The sequence below is a fragment of the Ostrinia nubilalis genome, chromosome 5, assembly GCF_963855985.1.
Source record: "Ostrinia nubilalis chromosome 5, ilOstNubi1.1, whole genome shotgun sequence".
Classification (NCBI taxonomy): domain Eukaryota; kingdom Metazoa; phylum Arthropoda; class Insecta; order Lepidoptera; family Crambidae; genus Ostrinia; species Ostrinia nubilalis.
In genome coordinates, this window is record NC_087092.1 from 2249016 (window position 1) to 2273200 (window position 24185).

Consider the following 24185-nt stretch of genomic DNA (forward strand, 5'->3'; position numbering starts at 1 on the left):
ATTAGCACGGTCCATTAGTCTTCAACGCTTGCCTAAACTGCCTAACTTTTTCACCCTAATGACATCCACTGCTGGACAATTATTTAATATAGCTAGAACATTATTTAATACATAGAAACTATACCAATGATGATCGTCTGTGATCAATATAAAACTGTGCTACAGCTTTTACTCAATTCACCAAATTAGGGGTGACTCATTGAGACGACATTGAAAATTTCCATAAGCCTACAAAATCACCTACTTTATGTAAAAGCAGATCCATTAGTTGAATAGATATAAGATGCCCATAACGCGTAAACCGCCTACTGTTACCTTAGTTTTATCTAAAAGAGTAGGCCTGGTTTCCACTGATGGAAGGCTCACGATATTTCTTTGCCATGAGCTTTGTGTGAAGTCATTTTCGTAAAGGACTTACAAATACAATGCTCTATGACAGAGTTTCCCAAACTATGGGTCGCGACCCAATGGTGGGTCGCGAGCAAACATTGCGTGGGCCCTGCCTGTAGAACGACACACCACCCTACCGATACAACCGCTGGGCAGCGGGCGAAAGGGTCCCGAGTTTGGGAACTTGTATTAAATGAGTTGTAGTCCAGACAACTTTGGGAACCACACTGCTCTATGAAGTGATGATATAGAGCCAGTCTCTGGGTCACTTGAGTAAACGGTTTTGTAGCTATACATTAAAAGTGACAAATAAAACTAAAAATTATTATGAATTTAGTCAATTTGGCTTATTTAAGTCCAGACCTAGGATTTTGATTTCAAGAGAAAGCAGAAAAACATTTTTATTGGATTTCAGATAATAACCGTTTGGGGATAGCATGAGTCTCGCTTAGCACTGATAAACAGGCTTTACAATGAAGAAAAATCAATCCCACAGCCCACGCCTCCCGTCAATTTGTGCGAACGATCCGACAATTAGTTGTAACGTCTCCCAATTGCCTCGCCCACGGTTGCCCACCATGTCAGTGACCTGTGGGTGTCCGTGGGCTTTGTATTTCGAAATTGGGTCACTGGGTGGCAGGGCATGTTACTTTTGACAGGGCACGTGATTTTTTTTTGCATAACAAGGCAGATATTTGACCGCAATCGCACCTGGTGTTAAGTATTACTGTTAAGTGAGATGCAGTCTAGGATGGTACATGACTGACCTATAAGTGCCTATTCACTCTCGTCTCTCAAATGAGTTAAAATTGTATTTAATAAAGCTAATTGTTAATTAATTTAATTACTATTTAACGTGTGAGCTTTTTTCGCCTGAAACACAGGTTTTTAACCTAGCTCAGGCTACAAAAGACTATGAACTATACATTTATATGTAAACTCTAGCATTATAAGTTCTTATAATGCTCTTATTTTAATTAATAAACTATTTATTTATTTATTTTACTTATATCAAAACGCTTAGTGCGAGCTGGTTGCATTCGACAATGAGTTGTCCTGTTGTCTAACAAACTTTATTCCTGTTTTATAAATAAACTGTTTCATAATTAAGCGTAAGTTAATTTAGTCGGCTGTTATAGGGAGTTCCTGTGTGTATGTGGCTAAAATTGTTTTTACGAGCGAAGTCTGTATAACGTCATTGCTATGACAGAATGCGCTAGGGATGTCTGCTAGCCCTGTTTTACTAATTAATTTTATTGTACAATGAAAATAAATCAAATCAAATCAAATCAAATCAAATCAAAATCATTTATTGCATAATGTAGGTACATATTATAGGTCACATAAAAAAATATATTGTTCAGCTACATCATACCATATCGGCATGCAACAGAATCAATTTTTCGTGATTCAAGAAATTATACAAAAGAATTAAATTAAATGTCACAATAATAATTAACAATGTCAAATTTAGTAGATAGAATTTAATATTACATTAGTATGTCAATTTGTCACATAGATTTGATAATAACAAGGTCAAACAAACAATTTATGTAGAATAATGTCTTTAAATAAACAATTCTATTAATAAGGATCAACACTTTAATTTCATTTTAATTCTATTCAATTCAAAGTTTAGTAGAGATACCAGACAAGGATCTCAAAGATCTACTTGAATTCATATGAGATAGAATGACATTGAATACTTATTAATAATATTTATCGAGAATTTTGCATTAGTAATGCTCAATTCTCGAAGAACATTAATTTTCCATTTGGAAAAGACTGCCTTAGATAGGAATTGAACTCATGATTTTTCGCTTCATCAGACTACCTAGGGCTGTGTTGCACCACCTAACTTTGACCGGTATTAATTGTATGGAGTCTGACAGATTTTTGAGATTTGTTATAGTTAAATTAAGATGCATTCATAGCCATTTTGTCTTTGTGGTTAAAGGTTACAGCCCTGTTACAATCGCAGTAAAACGCATTTAGGTCGCTACCAAGTTTTCGTGTTGCTAGGAAGCGTTGTGACGAAATGCATGCGTGGGCGCCGGTTGATCGTTACGATTTACTATGATCCGTTTCACATGTGGTCACAGATCTGGAAAAGATCGTTTCTTAATTATAAGATCGCCTAAATTGGGCAGCTTCAACTTTTGTGTTACTTGTGAATTTAATTTTTGCATTTTATTCAATACACAACATTTCTGTTCTTTTATTTTGTATCAAGAATTAGGAACGACAATTAATTATAAGCAAGTTGGTTAAAATTTTAATTTAAACAAGCGCCGGTTTCTATACAAAAACGTAGGTATGTAGTATGATGTAACGTATGCAATAATGATTAGGTGTAATGTATAATGATGAAACAGTAGAGTCACTGTGTTGAGCATGCTAATGATACACGAAGACTTATTTCAGTAGGAGTTTTTATTTACAATGATGCCGTGGAGAATTACTAAAGTTAGTGTGATGAGCACGTTTTCCTGACATCTAGATCAAATGAGGGCTATCGTTTTTATATTTAAATGTTGGTACCCCTGGCGATTGACAGGACCTTACTCTACAGTGGCGCCATCTTGATGAGTGCAAATGCGATAGTCCTCCTACCACTTTAGCGCTCACAAGTTGGTGCCACTGTCTTCGCGACTAGCAAGTGACAGGACCTTACTCTACAGTGGCGCTAACTGGTGAGCGCTAAAACGATAGTCCTCATTAATGTAGTTAACCCTCATAATTGTTTAATTACTATTGTTTTAGGTTAACGATATTAATTTTTTGGTACTATTCCATGATTTCACGGTATATGAAAAATGTGCTTGCATCCCATGATAAATGAGGCTACTGTAACTACATATTTACCTATAGACGCGACCTTGTCAGGAGAGCAATTCACAAACTGGCGCCATTTCCTGCGCGAGACTCACGGCGCTACATTGCAAATTATGGAATTATTTTCTGATATTCATATTATATCATGTTACATGTCTATATTTAGAATAAATCATACTTTAGACTGCGCTTCTTGCCCAAGTAACATTTTACTCCATTTAAGAGTTCACTAGTCGTTCACATGTACTCCACAAGCTGTGTATGTCAGCTGTATACGAGCTGTATAGCTTGCTATAATGCTTTTATAGAACCAGTTTGGGCACAAATTAGACAGCCTTAAGTTCACTATGGCTGTACATTAGCAGTATAATAGCATTATAATAGCAGTTTAAGTAGTAACATCGGACTTAAGGCTGACTTACGGCACTATATGGGACGCAGTGTGAACCATACAACGTACGTGAGTGTAATAAAGAGTAACAAGTGGCTAAATGCACAGCTTTCAAAGTTATAAAGTCCGACAAAAGTACTCCAATGCGACATAAAGTTCACGTGTGTCCTAAATTATTTCCACATTTTAATATTAGTTTGGTATTTGTACGTGAGTGCCAAGAGGGAAACAACTCGGGCGGATAATCATTTATGCAAATAATAACACGGGTTTTAAATACTTAATAATGTTAATGCCATTGGGAATGCAACTTTATCGTGAAATGTATACATATTTACAGCTAAAATATTTACGCGCCTCTGTAAAAACGCGATATTCATTTTAAAATATTTAAATCTGGCTGAGAGGAAATCTACAATTTTCAGTTTTTGATATTGTATTGGCATTATAATTATATTACGGTAATTAATTATAACATGAAACCAAAACTCAATCGCTCTATCTGCGAATTTTGTAATAAATCTGCATTAATTTTGGAGATTTATTTGGTAAATATTTTAGGTTATGTAGAACAAAATGGTGGAAATGAAATACGGCTATGTGAACTGTTATAACTTCGATTTAATGCGGTGAGCGTATATTAGGTTCACATGTGTTCTGTTAGAAAGCTGTCATCTATATGAAGTTCCACATTTGTACCACTACAGCGCTAATGTCTATAAATTTATTCTAATGTGAACTTATGTACAGCTTTAAGATGTACCTAGTTCAGGTCAATTGTGTATCTTTAATTCTTTCAAATACTGAAATTTTAGAGATCCGCAATAAAAATTATTAATGTCCGTTAAATCGCCTAGCCCAGCTACTAATAGTCAAGTATGAGTACCTAAAGCATCAGACGGTAGTGTTCCCGGTTTAAATTCGTTTATTATGCCTGACAATTTATTCAAAGCGGAATGAGGAATACGATTTTCAATAGCCCATGTTCTTATTTTTTTGCGAAAGGTTAAATAAATAATTGTCCAAATCAAAATTGTATTCACTATCACTAGAACTGCAATCATCACACTCTGATATCTGTATATTTTGAAGGGAACTTTCAGGTTCAGGCATAATATTTTCCTCTGCATCATGTACAGAACCACCATGAACAACTAAAAACAGGCTTGGGGAAAAGTGTAATAGAATATCACATTCACATTTATGTTCAGCTTAAAGCAAATAAGAGTAGTACTTGTGGACAAATAAACTGCTATTGATGTTAATGGACAACACATATAGTCCTTTTAACAGCCTACAGTGCACATGCGAACCATTGAAACACTTTTGTACAGATAGTAAAAAAAGGTTATTTAATTATCACAAACAAGTCCTACTACAGCTACTAGCTGTATAACAGTCTAAAACAAGTAAACATAACAGCCTTTGGCTTTATAAATGACCACGTGTGTTCTATTAAAATGCTAGCTCTATAACATCGTACAAGTAGGCCGTTAAACAGCGATTGCCGTATCTCTACCCTCCTATAATGCTCTTAGTCAGACGGCTGACTAAAGGATAGTTGTTAGAGTATTATAACACCAACAATCGTATAAAAGTATAACTCTACACTAGTCTACACTCCTATAAGTCCCTTAGACAGGTATAGGTGTAATTAATTGCAATAATACAGCTTATACATCACGAGTGAACTGTACTAATGCTTTAAGTACACATTGGAACTAAATGTGAACTCTTAAATGGAGTAAAATGCTACTTGGGTGTTTTACTTTAGTGTGCAACTTGATTCCTGTCACTGTAAAGTATATTTCAGGAATAAGGATACAAACGTTAATGTGAAATATTGTAGAAGCTTCGTTTACAGACTTAAATATTGTGTAGCCATTGAGTCTGTGTCTCATTATCGGTATTTAATACATAATGGAGTTTTCTTTCTTCTTCTTATTCCCAAAGGTCAACAGCTCTACTGTTTTCAAAAAATGTAAGTCATATTAATTCTACTAATCCTACTAATATTATAAATGCGAAAGTTTGTGTGGATGTTTGCTACTCTTTCACGCAAAAACTACTAAATGGATTTTGATGATAACCCAGAATAACATATAGGCTATAATTTATGAAGATCTGTGACAAATTAAATTTCACGCGGGTGAAGCCGCGGGCAAAAGCTAGTTCTAAATAAATATGGTTATGTGTCGCGAATACCTTCCCGTGTTTTTCATGTGCATAGTATAGGTAGTTTGCGGATAAAGTCTGCAGGTACGCATCCGTGACAATCAGACTGGAAACCATTTTATGGTTTTTCTAACATCTGTCTTGTTTTGTTTCAATCTATTTTAAACTTAGTTTGGGTTTAGTACAATGTAAATTATGGATAGTATGGTACAGTCAGTCATGACACCCAAAATCTAAATACATTAACTCAAAGGTGACTGACTGACATAGTGATCTATCAACGCACAGCCCAAACCACTGGACAGATCGGGCTAAAATTTGGCATGCAGGTAGATGTCATAACATCTACCTGCTACATCATAGATGTAGACATCTGTTAAGAAAGGATTTTGCGAAACTCCACCCCTAAGGGGGTAAAACGGGATCCACGCGTACGAAGTCGCGGGCGGCCGCTAATTTAATATAATATTCAAATTCCTATGTACACCCCGCTAACTGTGAGTTGGCGTTAACTAAATAAGAACTCACTTCTTAAGTGCGCTGTTAGTTCCCTAGACGTAATTTTTTGCGCTGACCCGATATCTAGATGGTACTTGTATTGTTGATCAAAGATTTGCACTGCAAAAATGATGAAGTTTGTCTTTTTATACTCGTACACTGCAATTAGGTTGAAAGTCAAACGTAGGTTCAAAAACAAATTACGATCGAGTAAAAAATAGGTACTTGCAAAAAAAAGGTAATAAGTACCATCTCAGAATTCTGAGAACTAACTACATAATATAAAACAAAGTCACTTTCCTGTCTGTCTGTCCATATGTATGCTGAGATCTTTAAAAATACGCAATGGATTTGGATGCGGTTTTTTTATAGATAGAGTGATTCAAGAGGAAGGTTTTTAAATATAATACATTAATTATATGCGAAGCAGGGGCGGGTCGCTAGTTTAGAATACTGTAATAACACCTAACAACTTCGAGCATAACAACAACAAATGCGCTTGCCAGTAGGTACCTATGTGACTAATCCCATGAGTACACCATTGAATGACATTGACAAGTCACTCTTATTTTTCCGCACTGATGAAATCTCCTTGCATCATCGTTATTAGTGACATCATTTATGGCATTATGGTGTTATTTCGCTTCGAGTGTGAATACTAATGCCTTTACAATATCTTCTTAGATAACTTAATCATATTTAACATAGGCACTATTTGATGAAATAAATATTGCCTACATTGTTTGCAACATCAAGCACGGGGTCGTTACAGCCTACACGATGAAAGAAGGTAAAGGACAGTACGCACCATTATTAATTGCTGCATTGCCGCGAAAGCTCTCGCTTGTAGAGGCAATATACGAGTAGGTACAAGCACATAGTTATGCCGAATTTAATTTTAGTAGATAAAGAACGCATGCGTTTGAAAAACGCTCGCCAACTTGCATACGAATGTTCGCAGTTAATTTACCTAGATCTTTTAAACTTTCTTTTATAAATGAGAAAATCCAATCGAAAACTATGGGAGTTAACGATTTACGACGAAATTTTTCAAGTAAGTAATGGCCAATTGAGTAAAAACTATGAGCCTCAAATTAATTCATACGATTGTACGGAATTAGGTGCGTCTTCGAAAGTGGACGTCCTTGACACATATCGCAGTCGCGACCGAAGCACGATCGTAATACAAAGGCTGTTGTTGTGAATGACCGGATCATTAAGGGGCAGACGCCGGCTAAATTATGGCATTCCGACTTACTGCGTATTGGACATTGCAACTGCTACAATTGCAAAATATTTACCAAAACAGCCTAATCAATCTGATAATTACTCGTACTTAATTTTGTTGCAAAGTCGATTTTAATACAAAGTAGGTATGTTGTGAACAGTGTGAATGATAAGATCTTATGGCGCAAACGCCGGCTAAATTATGGCGTTCCAACTTAATGCGTTTTTCAACTTTTTGCGACGATCGCAAAATATTTACTATGCCAATAGTACACGATTATTTATTTTGTGGTACAGCCTAGTCGACTTGTCTTTAAAGCTCTTGACCTGCACCTAACCTGATGAAAGGTGATGATCAGGCTGAAAATGGAGGCGAACTTCAACCGGAAAACTAAAAAATAATAACATAACTAAAAAATAAAACGTTGCAGTGATGAACTTGAACTGCGGTCATTCTTTAGATCATTGGTTCCCAAAGTGGGCGCGCAAAGACGTATAAAAACCTGCGACCGCTGAGAGAATGCATTCCAGACTGATACGACCAATAAATAATCTTGACTGGAATTTTTTGTATGGTCGAAAGGGGGCGCGTCTCAAATAAGTTTGGGAATTTATATAATATTTGCCTTCGCTATCGAACCCGTGCGATCGTACTATCTACTATGTGTTGTTATCGTTTTTATAGTGTGGCGACATTGTCGTGATTAATTAGGAACCGGCTATAAAATTAATTCGGATAAAAACAGGATATTGAATTTGATACTATTTTTCATGCTATTAATAAAAATAAAATATCAGTAGGTTTTGAATTGAAGCAGCCACACTGCTTTTGCCGTGGGCGCACAACTGGTAGCAGTAAGCAACTGTATGAGTTTTATAACTGCGATAAAAAAGGAAATAGGCATTATCTATTTAACGAGATTTTGAGAGAATTTAATTAAACCATTCAATCTTAATGTATCATTTTCATTACAACAGATTTTTGTTTAAAAAGCTCAACAAAGTAACTATCAGTGTCTGAACGAAATGACTCTTTATGAAATGTCGATAAATGTTATAAATAGTGGTGATGGAATGATGTCATGGCATGTGCTGGGCTGGACCTGAGGCCGGCTGCACCAATTAAGACAATTTGCCGGCTCAAAGCAAATGACCAGATTTGGAGCCAGATGTCAAGGTCTTAAGTGTTTTCTTCGCTAAGTAGTAAAAAGTCGTATGTGAAGATACTACCTACTATGTTTTCAGGAATTTCAGGAGAACCAGAAGACACTAATGTCCGTTTTCACCATCAACCCCTTATTTTTAAGTGACCCCTATGGAGGTAAGTATTTTGTTTTCAAAGAGGTCACTTAAAAATTAGGGATTGATAGTGAAAACGGGCATAAGGGACATATTTTTAAAACATTGTTCAATTAAGAGCTTATAAGAAATCTGAAGCAGAAATAAATGTATGCCTTTAGGAAGATCCTATTAAATCATTGATGTCGTAAAATATTGTTTAAAAATTACATACGACTTTTTGAAATGGCCATTATGTCAGCATAATTTATTTTGCTCTAAGAAATGTTTTAAACGAGAATCACGGGAAAGTTGCATGTAAAGAAAAATAAACAGATTACGATATCTTAAGACATCGCACTCATATTTTGTTTACTGAACAAACACCAATTTCAACGGGCTGTGGGAAAGGCTATTTTTTTATTTGTTGAAACCGGTGAGATTGAGTCGCACTTAGTATGTCTATTGACATCAAGGTTGATTTTCAAGAAAGATGATGATAATCGAAAGATGATTTCTGTTTAGATGGAACATAAGATCAAGTGGTACTGGAAGTTCACTTATGGGGTATTGTTGGCTCATGGCGTTTTTATTGAAGCTTTCAACGGGTTGACCTAAAGGCTAAGGGTAAAAGAGCCATCTGAAAGGGAAATATTGTAGACTCGAGAACCTTAACTTCTTAACCAAGATCAATTTGTTTATTAAATGTTAGTCTAAAATTAGATGTGTAAATTTTAGCTCGCTTAATTACCTACACTATAAGGCCGAGTTGCACCATATGACTTTAACTTTGACGAACGTCAAAAATCTAAGGCTGGGTTGCACCATTTTACTTTGACTTTAACAAACGTCAAAGATCTGTCAAACTCCATACAAAATACACCGGTTATCGTTATAGCTACGGTTAAAGTTTGGTGGTGCAACTCAATCTAAGATTTTAAACTTTCGCGTTCCATTTCAATTAAAATACATATAATAAGACACGGGTCTTAACGCGACGTTTATTAATCTGTCAAACTCCATACAAAAAGCACCGGTTACTGTTACGGTTAAAATAAGGTGGTGCAACTCAGTCTTAAGTCTTCGTACACAGGGATTACCTCTTGCATTTGCATAATTTCTCAAACCTCGTACAGAAATCATGGAAAGTCAATTAGCAATAGGGCAGGGCGATAGTATCGACCGGCAACACTCCTGCGACCCAATTGAGTAACCGGGTCACTATGGTCATGTTATTTGAAATGGACAGAATGTCAGACATAATTATGTATGAAGGTGCTAATGATATACAAGTTTCAATAAGAAGTTGTTTATTTCGTTACAGGAAAAAGATCGTCATAACACGTAAGAGGCATGTTAATATGAAAAATGATTAGTTCCATGAATACATTACACGAAATCTTTATTATTTTTTTGTTTTCATATTAGCAAGATTTTTCAAATGTGAAAACCTAGGCGTGTGTTTGTGACAAATCCATCATTAGGACATGCTACATTGCACCATGATGTAAAAAAATCCTTTTTAATACTTTTTAAACTTATTTTGTCAATATGAACTCCCTTCAACCGACCAATTTGAATTCAAGCAGTGTTGTTCGCTACCAGAATTAGGCTAGTCATCATTACTATGTAGCTGATGGTAGAGCAAATCAAGTAAACACCATCCAAAGCGACCATTATCAGTACTAATCGATCAACAGAAACCGATTACCCTGCCTGTTGATTGACAGCGTTCTCAATTATTCACTCGTACGCCACGCGAAGACAATTACAACTTTTATTCAACATGCCCTGTCAAGACATGACATGGTTACTGGGAAATGGGTGACCTGGATGATAGTCCTGACATTTGGTGCCGATCGAATGTTTACGATCGATAGCACTTTGGCTTCAAATAATATTGATTGGGTGGAAGATGGATGGATGGGTGTAAAATAAGACTGAGGCCTTGTCCAGGAGGGCGAATTTGCCGCGAATCCTACGCGCGTAGAATCATACGCGCGTTGGCGAGGTACTAGCAGACAATACACGCGCGAGTTGACGCAACATAAGCTCGTGTTCTGGACAAGGCCTGAGGATCTTTTTTTTATGCGACAGGAGGCAAACGAGCAAACGGATCACCTGATGGTAAGTGATTACCGTCGCCCATAGACACGCAGACCCAGGGGTGTTACAGGTGCGTTGCCGGCCTTTAAGGTGAAGATACACTCTCTTCTTGAAAGCTTGCAGGTCGTATCCGTTGATGAAGTACCTAACAATTATTTTATATAAATTCTAAAAAAAACACCAAGGAAAACAATTTTATTTTCCTTTTGGCTTTTTATTGCAATGTTTTGTAGAATCATGTTTTTAAAAGCTCAACTGGATACCTAGTAACTCTATTTTTTGCTGTTCTATGCGAGACGTTCACTCTTTTTTTATGCATATTATTAATATCATAGTCAGTCCTGTTGTTTTGCTATTTATACTCTTCCCAAAGGACAGACATAGGGCATGACATGACATGTAATTAACGTGGTCACGTTACGAAAAGGTGCTAATCGTTATGATAATTAGTTTAACCGCTCGTGAAATTCACGCCCAGCCTTCTAGTTTAAGTCTTGGGGCGCTGGCTCTCGGTGAATGTGCAGCTCCGGTGAATTAATTATTTTGTGAAGTTTTTAAGTAGTGACAATGCTGTAACAAGTGGTTAATCGTGTTCATAATAGCTATTGTGCATGTACAAATGTTATCCAACGTTAAAACTGTGAAATAGTGACTAAAACTAATGGAAATAATTTATTGAAAAGTGGACGATTTGTGACTGAAATAGACCTAAAAAGAAGAAACCAAGTTTTAAGAATATACCTCCTAATAGTCATGTGCATATCTATATGTGAACTCTTAATTAAAACAGTGTTTCATTGATTATAATTTTTTTCATAACCTAAAAAGTAAAGTAGCCAACAAGTTCTCCGACCCACATATACATAGACTGTGATTTAGCGCCATCTGTTTGCCAATTGTCAAACTTGTTGGTAGCTGCAAGTATACTGCCATATTACAAGCAATTAGTGTTGTGTACATAATATAGAGGGCGCTTCAGTCAGAACAACAAACATCATGTCTTCTAAGAATTGTTTCAAATGCGCCAAATTGCTACCTAAATATGAATACCTACGATGCTGTGTCTGTAAGGCAGCGTACGATATACAATGCCTTGGTATGAGTAGTGGGCGATATAAATCGTTTTATGCGGCAGATAATAGTAAGCGCAAAAGTACGTGGAAATGTTCAGACTGTTCATTAAACAAAGAACACAAGACAAGTAATCTTAACACTCCTGTAAGATCGATGGCCCAAAATGATGGTGAACTTACAAATTCCCCTCTCGACGTCTCTACAAGCGATGAGCGCGAGTTTGTGACACAACGAAAAAGACTGCCCACTATTCCCACTGAAAATGCGGAGTACGTCGACACAACTTCCGAAGTAAAGTTGTACCTAAATGAAATGCGAGCGTTACGATTGGAAATAACTAGCTTTCGAGAAACTATGTCGGAACTCACTTCGACAATAAAAGCACAGAGTAAGCGATTAGACAACTTAGAGTCAAGAATCGATAGTATCGAAGCTAAAATGTCTGATTCGAAGCTAGAACAAGTCACGGCATTGGAAGAAACTATTTCTCAGCTGAAATCCGAAATTCAGGAACGTGACCAAGTATCTTTATTGAACGATATCGAAATTACTAATTTACCGGAAACGTCGAATGAAAATACCACACACATCCTTCTCACTGTAGCCAAGAAACTCGGTGTAGATCTGGACGAAAGAGATGTCGTGAGCACAGAGCGAGCAGGCCCCGTGCGCGCGCCGGTAGAGGGCGCCGCGCCGCGCCCGCGCCCGCTCGTCGCGCGCCTGGCGCGCCGGGCCCCGCGCGACGCGCTGCTGCGGGCCGCCCGGGTGCGCCGCGGCCTCACCACGGAGGGCATGTCTCTACCGGGCTCTCCTCGCCCCTATTATGTTAACGAACATCTGACAAGATTTTATCGACAGCTCTTTCATAAAACACGAGAAGAGGCAAAACGACAGAATTGGAAGTATGTATGGACCCGTGACGGGCGCATCTTCGCGCGAAGGGAACAAGGTACACCAAGTTATCGCATACGCTCGGACGCGGACATAGTAAAGGTTTTTGATGTTAATACAGTTCGTGTTGGTACTACTAAGCCTTAGTTTTTTAATAAGCGATTTTTATTATAATATTGTTAACGTTAACTTTAAAAGTCATTTAAACTCTTGTTACATGTGGTATGAATATTTTAACACAATTTGTTTATTTTTTGGTTATGTGTTTAATTGTTATATAACATATAGTAAGGTATTTATGTTTTCATTTTGTTTGTTATGTGTGACGAAGATTACGAAATTTTATTTGATTCCTCATTTCCTATTCACGTGTTTAATAACTTTTGGTGCATTTTGTGCAATTGAGTATTTGATCTCATCAATAGATGCAATACTTATTATTTATACTACAATATTTATTCAGGTAGACTTTGTAATTTTCTATACATTATTATTACTACGTACCACGACTTTATACTGCGTATTTAGACCACAAGAACTTGTATGTTTACCACATATCTCCCATGGCAAATTTTACCATAAAAGAAACTTATGTAATCAAAAACCGGATAAATTAAACCTACGCCATATCACTGTACTGAAACAATATTTGGGTAATTGTAAGTACGTACAAATATCACATACTTTCGTCATACAATTTGTAAAAAATAAAAATCTATTGGTAGGATTTTTGAACCCCGGCTCGCTCTGTACTCGCCACGATGAGTTTTTGGTCGCTATGCAGCGCCACGCAGCAGACATCGTCGCTATCAACGAGACCTGGCTGCGGGCGGGCGGGGAGGCGTGCGCGCCATCGCCGCCAGGCTACCGGTTCCGCCACGTGCCGCGCCCGCCCGGAGTTCGTTCTCGCGGTGGTGGCGTTGGATTTTACCTGAAACGAGGAATTTACGCGCGACTGCTTGATCATCCGGCTTCCTTGTCAGTTGAACAAATGTGGATTAGTCTCAAATTAAATGGCCTTAAACTTGCTGTAGGCACTGCTTACCGTCCACCATGGTTATGTGTTGATACATTTATTGACGCGTTGACAGAGTCCATTAGTGCATTCTCGGTACACGATCATATTGTCTTGATGGGAGATTTTAATATAGACTTGCTAAAACCAGATGATCCAAGCACTAAAAAACTTCACCAGTTCCTTGATTGCATGAATCTCAAACAGTATGTAACAGAGCCGACTCACTTTACCGACCATTCAGAAACGTTGTTAGATCTTGTTTGCAGCAGCAGCAAAGTTGTCAAAGTCACGGTTGATCATATACGGGAACTCAGCGGTCATGCGTTTATATCTTTTGAGATAAATATAAAGAAGCCTAAAATGACACCACGTTGGATAATCTACAGACCGTTAAAAGATATCAACATTGACCAATTCAACAAAGATTTAGAAAATATACCATGGGACAGTGCACTCTCTCATGACGTAAATGACTCAGTTATTGCCTTCAACGCTCTTCTAAAAAAATTATATGATAACCATGCTCCCATTAAGAAGTCATATGTTAGAGAACAAAGTTATCCTTGGATAACAGAAACTATAAAAATCATGATGAGACTGAGAGATGATGCACATGCCAAAAGTCGTCGCACAAAATTGGAAAATCACAAAAAATACTACAAAGAATTAAAGCATATTGTTTCGTTAGCACTCCACAATGAAAAAACTGCTTACTTTCAGCAATTTATAAATAAAAATGTCAATGATCCTCGTACACTTTGGAAAAACCTTAAACAAAATATTGTAGACTTCAATAAAAAAAATACAGACTTACCAGATAATATGAATAATCCCGACGACATTAACAAACATTTCCTTGCACTCCCTAGCCATAAAGATAATATTAGCATCTCACAACTAACGTACTTCTGTTTTAATCGCTTTGGTCATAGCAAGTTTAGTTTGAAACCTGTCGATGAAACAACTATTTTTAAAATTATTAGGAATATCACAACCAACGCCCAAGGCATAGATGAAATTTCTTTGAATATGGTTCTATTAACACTTCCGCAGTCACTCAGTGTTATCACTGCTATCGTGAACATGTCGATCAGCACTGGTACTTTTCCTGAAATATGGAAAGAGTCTATAATAAAACCAATCCCTAAGACTAGCCATCCCACTGAATTGAAGGACTTAAGACCGATTAGCATTTTGCCCTTTATGTCCAAAATAGTAGAAAAAGTAGTGTGTCAGCAAATAACAGAATACCTTTCTAACAATAATATTCTACCTCAGAAGCAGTCTGGTTTTAGGAGGGGAAGAAGTACTACAACAGCACTCTTGGATGTGATAGATGATCTACTGGCGGGGCGAGATGTGGGGGAGGGTGCGGTGTTAGTCTTGCTTGATTACTCTCGCGCATTTGACACTATCAATACATCTCTACTTTTGGCTAAACTCATCTACTACGGTTTCGACCACTTAACACTAAAATGGTTTGCAAGTTATTTATTAGGTCGCTCGCAAAGGGTAGAGGTATGTTTACCTAATGGTACAAAAACACTCTCAGCTAATTCTTTGGTACACCAAGGTGTACCACAAGGTTCTATCCTGGGACCGATTCTTTTTATTCTTTATACTGCCGATTTGCCAAATTGTGTTATAGACTGTGAACATCACCTGTTTGCTGATGATATGCAAATCTATCTAACATTTAAGCCCGCTGAAACAATTTTATCCATAAACCGCATTAACAATGACTTGGAACGAATTGCGAGTTGGTCAGATTCAAATGGTCTTGTTTTAAACCCAGCTAAGACTAAATTTATTATTGTAGGTACGAAAACACAAATTAAAATAATAGAATCTTACAATCCTAAAATTGAATTACAAAATAGCAAAATTGAACAAGTAAGTGAGGCCCGAAATTTAGGTGTACAAATAGATGGTAATTTACATTTCGAATCACATGTACACAATACGGTAAAACAATGCTACTATAGGTTGAAGGTTTTGTATCAGGTTAGACAGTTTTTGAGTGAGGGATTGAGAGTTCGGCTATGTGAGACTCTGATTTTATCAAAATTAAATTACGCGGACACAGTAATTGGTGGTTGCCTGCTTGGTCGTACTAAGAAGTTGATTCAACGCGTGCAGAATTCGTGTGCTAGATACTGTTTCTCCATCCCTCGCAGAGCACACGTGACCCCATATTTAAATAGAAGTGACCTCCTTAACATGGAGTCACGGCGAGTGATGCATTTTGCGAGTCTTCTCTTTGGAGTGATTAATCACGAGAGTCCTCCCTATCTGTTCAACAAATTAAAATTCACGCAACGCCAATCACGCATTACGGATAGATTGATATGTCCTCCTTACAAAACTGCCGCTTTTCGTGGCAGCTTCAGGTACTTGGCAACAAAATGTTGGAACAACATTCCTCCACCAATACGTAATTGTGAAACAGTCAGAGACTTCAAAGTAAAATACAAGTTACATCTGTTAACCATACAAAAGAATATCTGAAGTACCTGAACGTAAACCGACATTCATAGATAGTACCTACATTATAGCTATATGATTTTACATACATAATATTTATATCTTATTCTCTCATATTTATGTATACTTATACATATTATATTCATATTCATTTATAAGGTGCTCAATAGCACAAAATAGCTCAATAGCACAAAATTGCACAATAGCAGAAAATAATGTACCTACTTATTTTCTTTTCTTCTCTTTTCTTTATTTGTTATGTTGTGAGTTGTAACGTTCGCTGTGGGCCACGTGCCCCTCTCTCATGGTGTCTGCAGAATACCAGTGGCCGTAACGTGCTCCCGAGTACGTTATGGCCTCATACTGAGCAGAGACCAATTTGGTACAAATAATTCACTTTTTTTTTTGCTCTTTTGTTGATCTGTATTGTAATATCTTTGATACCAAATAAATATTTTTTCTTTCTTTCTTTCTTTCTTTAAATATGGCACCTTCAAATTAAGCTTTAACCACACCTTTTATAACTTAAAAAAAAAAAAAAACCGACTTCAAATGCGTGAACACAAATAATACCTATTCAACAAAAAAATAATTGTTCAAATTGGTTTATAATCGGCGGAGATATTGCGTATAAAAAAGTTCATCCCCAATTTTCCACCCTTGGGGGTTGTTTTTTTTATTATTAAATTTAAATGGGACCACCCTTGAGGTATTACCTATACGCCGAAAAAAGATTTGTTCAAATCGGTTCATAATTGGCGGAGTTATCGCGTCACAAACATAGAAAAAAAAAACATACGGGTCGAATTGAGAACCTCCTTTTTTTGAAGTCGGTTGAAAAGCCAATGGCAGGTCGCGCGACCAATGACAGTTCACGCGACCTGTCATTTCCCTGTGATCGTGCCGGCGATGGCGATCTGCACGCGTTGGTGTGGGTGAAGCATTAGAGGTGTGAGGAATCGCTGTAGTGGTGCCACTGTGGCGCTTGTAGAATTCGAATTATTATAATACTGTTTTTCAATGGCATACAAAATATTAAATGTGACAAGCCATCAAATCTATTAGCGTCCATATAATATGCTAACTAGCCACTTAAAATTCCGTGTCCAGTCAAGCACAATTAAAATTCAGCGTAGGCCTAAACAGTGGATGTTGCGCCGGCGCTTAACTAATATTAACATATCCGTTGTTGACTCAGACCCTTAATGTGTTCATTGGACAGTGTTTGACTTACATTATCGCACCTACTGTGTTGATGAAAAGACCGCACTTTTTTTGGGCTAATTTGTATGCAATACACGGGCTATACTTTTTCATTTTACCCATACAAGCGTGGACTAGGTAAGGCGGGTTTTAAAATCGCGCTGACCGCTCGCTGATCATCGGTGCTGACAGATCAATATGTATGTAGTTGAAGGGAACGTTCCTGAGTGACGCTGATCGCTCGGCGCCGACGGCTGTCAGCGCTGACGGTCAGCGTGCGTCAGCGTGACTCTAAAACCAGCCTAATGTTGCTTAGATATACTGTATTACCTTCCTCCTTCGGAGGTAGCGCGCAGCAACATCAAGGGATCCGCTGAAAATCGGTGTCGAGGCATCCACGGCCATGCCCCGATTAATGCTGAGCGGGCCCAATATTTGACAGCAGGACTCAATGTTTTTCTTTTTGTAATTTATGTAAATGTGATGTCGCTCTTTTTGTCAAATAAAACATTTTTTACTTTACTTTTACTATTAACTGAACAGTTAAACTTAAGACCTACGGCTAGACTACTGGACCAACTGACAATCATAAATCAAAGGTTGCCGAGAGTCGTTGGAAATAACATTGAAATTTTTTCGAAATTAAACGATTCTAAATGAACAATTTTATTAATTTGAACTGACAATTCACTTACTAACAAACTATTGCTGACGGAATGTTTTAACATACATTTATGGCCTTCACGCTATAATCAGAATTGGTGCCCAACACACGCTGACCACCCAGAACGAATGTTTTACAGCGAAGTGACGTCATTCTGATAAAGTTATGACGTCACATATCCTTTCTGAAAGGTCACATTTTATACATTTATCAAAACATTTCTTCGATTTTTGGATGAATATTCAACAATCTGAATTCAATTAATACTTAGAATTATTTTAGTTAAATGTAGAGTCGACAGTACATTAGACTGCATAATTAATTGCACTATAGCACCAATCCTATTACAACTGATCCAAACATCCAGACCTAAATATTAACATCGTGGTCAAAACACTCATGAAAGTATTAAATCATGAAATTACTAAATACTGTATAATTATTGGATGATATTAGATTTTCATTTGCACCGTGGGACGTCCACCCACAAGGTGGACCGACATTATAAAGGTAGCAGGAAGGCACTGGCTGCCAACCGGGCAACATGGAAAGCATTGGGGGAGGCCTATGTTCAGCAGTGGAGGTCCTATGGCTGAGATGATGATGATGATGATTATTAGATTTTCATTGCTGTTTAGAATCCATCAGTGGATTGGCAAAAGTATACCAGTGTTTTAGTACTGGAAAGCATTTGACTGATTGTAAGATTAAGCTACACCATAAAAGAAACGTAAATTAGACATAAATCACTAACCGTAAAAGTACTAAGCGTAGATTTTTGTAGATTTATACAGGGTGTATGTTTGTTCTTACAATACAACACGAATACATTAGCTACTTGATTGTGACCTCGCGTGACTGTACATACTCGTTATACCTAAATACATAACACCTAGCAGGCGAGACCGTACTGCTAATGACATAAAGATCAAAGTTGCAGGTGTTTTAGGTTTACTTAGTTTTGAACTTGAAGAATAAGTTATCCAGATTTGTAGCACGTAAGTGGAATTATTTGTAACACGCAGGTAGTGTTAAGGTACGAGCATTACGGATTCATGTTGGCAAAAACCTTGTCAAGTTAAAACTAAACTTTTTTTTTCTCTTATTGAAGAGCTATTGAGCTGAGCTTTTTTTCAGCATGGTTTGCCTAGCTCGCACCTTTGTAAATAGTATTTTATGTAAAACGAGACTGACTGTAGCGACTAAGTTTCTTGCGCACTTTCTTCCCAGCACTGGCCCACATTATTGCCCTAAACTGAAGCAGTGGCTACACAGGCACATGTAAATGCCACGCGGACGAAATCGGAAGGCAGAAGTTAGTTCACATCCACATCCTATCAGACCGTTCAGTCCTATCGTACTAGGTACGGCCATATCGTCACTTAACTGAACATAAAGTGATATAAGTTAGACTCATGTAAATACCATAGTTTCTCCGGTTTAGTCATGAATCGGCGTGACGTCACACCTGCCTCGATCTAGTCGGTAATTTACTGCCTCACTATAGGAAGGCACGGTACGTGAGCACTGGCACATTATGTTAATATTATCAATGTTTTAATCTCTCAATCTAGGGGATATAAATGAACCTGTTTTTGTAGTAGATTCGGGGTTACCCGCCGTAAGATTAGGTACCACTGCATATATTATGGTAATGACACGAGTTTGAATGCGGTGTTTGTCATTTCATACGAATAAGGCCCAGAACAGACGGTGAAACGCAACTGCAACGAAACTGCAACTGCTAGTTACTTTTGAGTTGCATCTAAGTTTCTGCCATAGCTTCCGTTGAGAGACCACACATGACGCGACTAGTTTGAAACTTTCAGTTTCATTCATCAGAATCATCACAAAGTTGCAGTTTCGTTGCAGTTGCGTTTCACCGTCTGTTCTAGGCCTAAATCGAACGTGTATTACGTGCTTATACCAAAGTTTAACCATTAGGCATATCTAATACATTGTGTAGATTTGGATACTAATTTACTGCAAATGTTTTTTTTTTTGTTTCGGTTTTACGAGTACACTGATATTATAGTGACTCCTACCTCTAATGGCAGACAAGAATGGTTCCACACAAGGTCATGCCACAAAACCTAGAACTTGTTCCGGTAAGCTAACTTGATATATGTATATTCGAGATGAAACGTTATGCACCCACCAACGTATGGTTATAACTAAAGCTTGGTGCCACGACTGATTGATCAATTTTCCTAGTGACCGGAACAACTCCGTGACTCGTCAAGCATAGCAACAATTAGTAGTAATGTCATCAAGCACATCTCTTTTGTTTTATTGATAGCAATAATAATTCTTGTATACCTTCATACAAAACTACATAGCGTAAAATTCGCTACGTCACGATATTTGTGAGTATATTCAGGGAATTACGCGTCCTTCGTACGGTATAAGACATGAAGTGTCTTTGGACTATGAGGAAATCTAAACATTATTTGTTTAACGTAACTTGTCTCGTAGTTTATATAATTTTTAAATCATTGTGCTCTGTTGAATTAAAGTGATAAGGAATCGTATGAAGAACTTTCTTTGGTGAGTTTTTTTATCACATAGTTTACTCGTATTCAGTAGGTACACATAGGCCCGTTATGTAGTAATTAAGTATTTAAAATATCTGGTGGAGATTATCAATTCCGATCAAGAAATCAAATTGAGTTGAACAATTTGACATCTGTAGATAATTTAAAAAAGTTTAATACAACCAGTATTATTTTTCCCAATTCCATGGTTTTTGCAGTACCATTTATAGAACCCGGAACGAAACTGATGACAGAAAAAGCCTCATGGTCACATTTTATTTATAACTGCGTTTGTCATAGCTTAATTGCATGGCGGTCAAGCTATTGCAATTAAAGCATCAGCCATCAAACGACCACCCATCGAGATGTATCCAATCGCCCGATTGCTTAATAGCAGCATCTTCTAAAATGGATCAACTATTTTTTGTAGAGAAAGAAAAAGTTTTTAAATAAGATAATGTAAGTTGTTGAAAGTGCTTTACCACGTCCAAAAGTCAGCGTTATTTTAATAAATATTGTTCAAAAACTACAACAACATGACATTTATCCAACATCTTGAACTAGAATGTGAATACTAAAACTAGAATCTTTTATAACTACTTAGTCTGTTTTTAAATCTAGAATATCTCAGTAAACTCTGTCTGTATCTTAAATATGTATGATACTGTAAGTCTTCAGAAAGGATGAATTGATAAGTTTTTCTAAAGTTAATCTGTAAGTTCAACAAAACTATTTGCATTCGACTCTACACGAAACCTTTATTTCATTTTTCTCTCTTTATGCGAAATAGTAATGTATTTTATGTTCTTTAATAATCTGTAGTTCAACCAGTTAATGTAACCTGCGATGCCCCAGTAAGGGCGTATTTGGACAGACCACTTACAGAAACGTGCTGTACCTTGAAATCCTTACATAGGTGACATTCCCTAAATACATTAATTTATTTATTGATTGATAGCAAAGTGCAGTTTAATATTTCTTTCTTTATTTATTTAGAGATTAAGTCATTCAAAAACAAGATTTCCTTGAATAATAATCTGACATTTGTCTGATTAACAGAATCGCAAATATTAAAATAATCAACAACAAGCACTGCAGTATTTCCTCATACGAACTGAATGCAAATTTTTATTATTTCTGTTTGTAAACTTCAAGATAATGTTTAGTTAGGAATTTCCTACATATTAAGAAATTACCTATGTATGCTTCTTACATCTATACCTACCTATACTGAAGCGTTTAACATCCAATCTGAGACACATAAACATTATTTAACTTTCAATTTCAACACGAATGAAGATTTGTGCTTTATCACTTACAAAAATTCCATTATTATTATTACCCATATCACACTTAGTTATACATTATGTATAATATTATACTATCACACTAATAATATTATAAAGGCGAAAGTTTCTTACTTCTTCAGATATAAACGGCTGGATTTTAATAAAATTTGGTATGGAGTTAGCTGACACACAGGCTACGTTTTACCGCGAGTGCCACCGCGGGACATAGCTAGTAAGTAATGAAAATAAAAACGAAAGGTACTTAGGTAGGTCAACCATTTATGAATTCCTAAGTGAAAATACCGAATGAATATGCGTTTTAAAAATAACAATCGTACACAATATCGATAGTATTTTGTTTTGTTTTGATGACAGTACATGGAATAAAATTAGCGGCTTCTCGAATGCATGACTGCATGACACATTATTAGAACTGGAGCGCGCACTAAAATTTACGATTATTATTTATTTACTCATTAATTCGTGAAAAACTCACCAAAAACAATCCATTGAAAACCACCAGCAGATATTTTATGCATTTCATCCCGCAGCCCTCCATGTTTGATTTTTCATTCACCACAGATTAGTTGAAAACTTTTTCCCGCGCAACGACCGAAGAGGTCGCGTTCCGAATTTTATTTTTAAAACGTGCGCGCGGCTTTGCGTTTCGACACGATCTGCCGGTCGGTCCGGTGACTTCTGGCGAATGCGGTAAGGCCAGGGTTGCTTGGGTTTTATTAGTGGGGTCTAGTGGGCACTATACAGTTTCGTGCGAGGGTAGTCACGCACCCAGATCGCCAGGACCCCAAATTAGACGTCGTAAAGCACTGATAGGGATCTGGGGTGACTGGTCAGCTCACCGATCGGTTATTGGTCTTTCTGGTTGGACTGACACGTGATAAAAAGCTCGACTAAGATTTATTAATAAGATAATTATAAAATAGGCACCTAATTAAATGATATCCTAGGGTATTCTATAGCCAATTAATATCAAAGCCTTAAAATGAATGGGGCTCTCTTTTTTTTATTAGATCTATCATTAAAGCTAAGTACTCCTTGACTGATTACGTCTTCAGGCACGCATAACAAGTAACTAATTATCCAGTTTATTTTAATGGGTAACCTATAAATCAACAGAAAGACAAGTGCCATAATATTTTGTACTTTTTTTATTAAAAATAACTTTTGTATAAATAAGTCTTGGCGGACGGACTGGACGGTCTAGCAAGTTGAAAGGACGATTTCAGGCTATAAAGGTAGCAGGAAAGCGCGACCAACCGTGCGATGTGGAAGTCATTGGGGGAGGCCTATGTTCAGCAGTGGACGTCCTGTGGCTGAAATGATGATGATGAACCCAAAGACTAAAGCTGAGTTGCAACACCTAACTTTGACCGTAACTATAACGCTTACCGGTGTTTTTTGTATGGAGTTTGACAGGTTTTGATGTTTGTCAAAGTTATATTAAGATGGTGCAACTCAGCCTTTGTAGTCATGTTAAGAATCAGAGCTAGTGTACCACAATTTGTGAATTAATATTGTACACCAAATTCGTATGAAATTATGTCATTTTTAAATATTTATGCCTGTTGCAGCAATTATAATTTTATCACGTGATAAGGAAACGCTAAATATACCTATTAATTTGCATACATTGCCACAACTCCGGTTAGTACACCACGTTGTCATGGCAACCAAGTTTTGAACACTGAGGGTAGTCACCCTGGGGTCATGCTTGGACTTCGGCGAAATTCCTTTTGAACGTCTTTACGTGTTTACTAAATGCTTACTAATATGGAAATTGGTTTAGTTCCGTACATACCTACTACGAAAGTTTTAATAAATTGTAAAAGCTTGTTTGCGAATTCTAAGGCCGCGGTCTTAGGCCCAGAACAGACGGTGAAACGCAACTGCAACGAAACTGCAACTTTGTGATGATTCTGATGAATGAAACTGAAAATGAAAGTTTCAAACTGGTCGCGTCATGTGTGGTTTCTCAACGGACGCTATGGCAGAAACTTAGATGCAACTCAAAAGTAACTAGCAGTTGCAGTTTCGTTGCAGTTGCGTTTCACCGTCTGTTCTAGGCCTTAGTGGTGCGAGTTAGGGCATGCAAAAACCGAGCGGTTTG

General features: G+C 37.1%; 1 protein-coding gene across 1 annotated transcript in view; it reads right to left on the minus strand.

Moving 5' to 3' along the window:
* The window catches only part of LOC135071661 (23 kDa integral membrane protein-like), a 31602-nt gene extending 8852 nt beyond the window's left edge, over positions 1-22750 (minus strand). Inside the window, exon 1 of the mRNA XM_063965427.1 lies at positions 22554-22750. Coding sequence (XP_063821497.1) covers positions 22554-22616 — 63 coding nt within the window. The 5' untranslated portion in view covers positions 22617-22750. The remainder of the gene's footprint in view (positions 1-22553) is intronic.
* Between the last annotated feature and the right edge of the window lie 1435 nt (positions 22751-24185).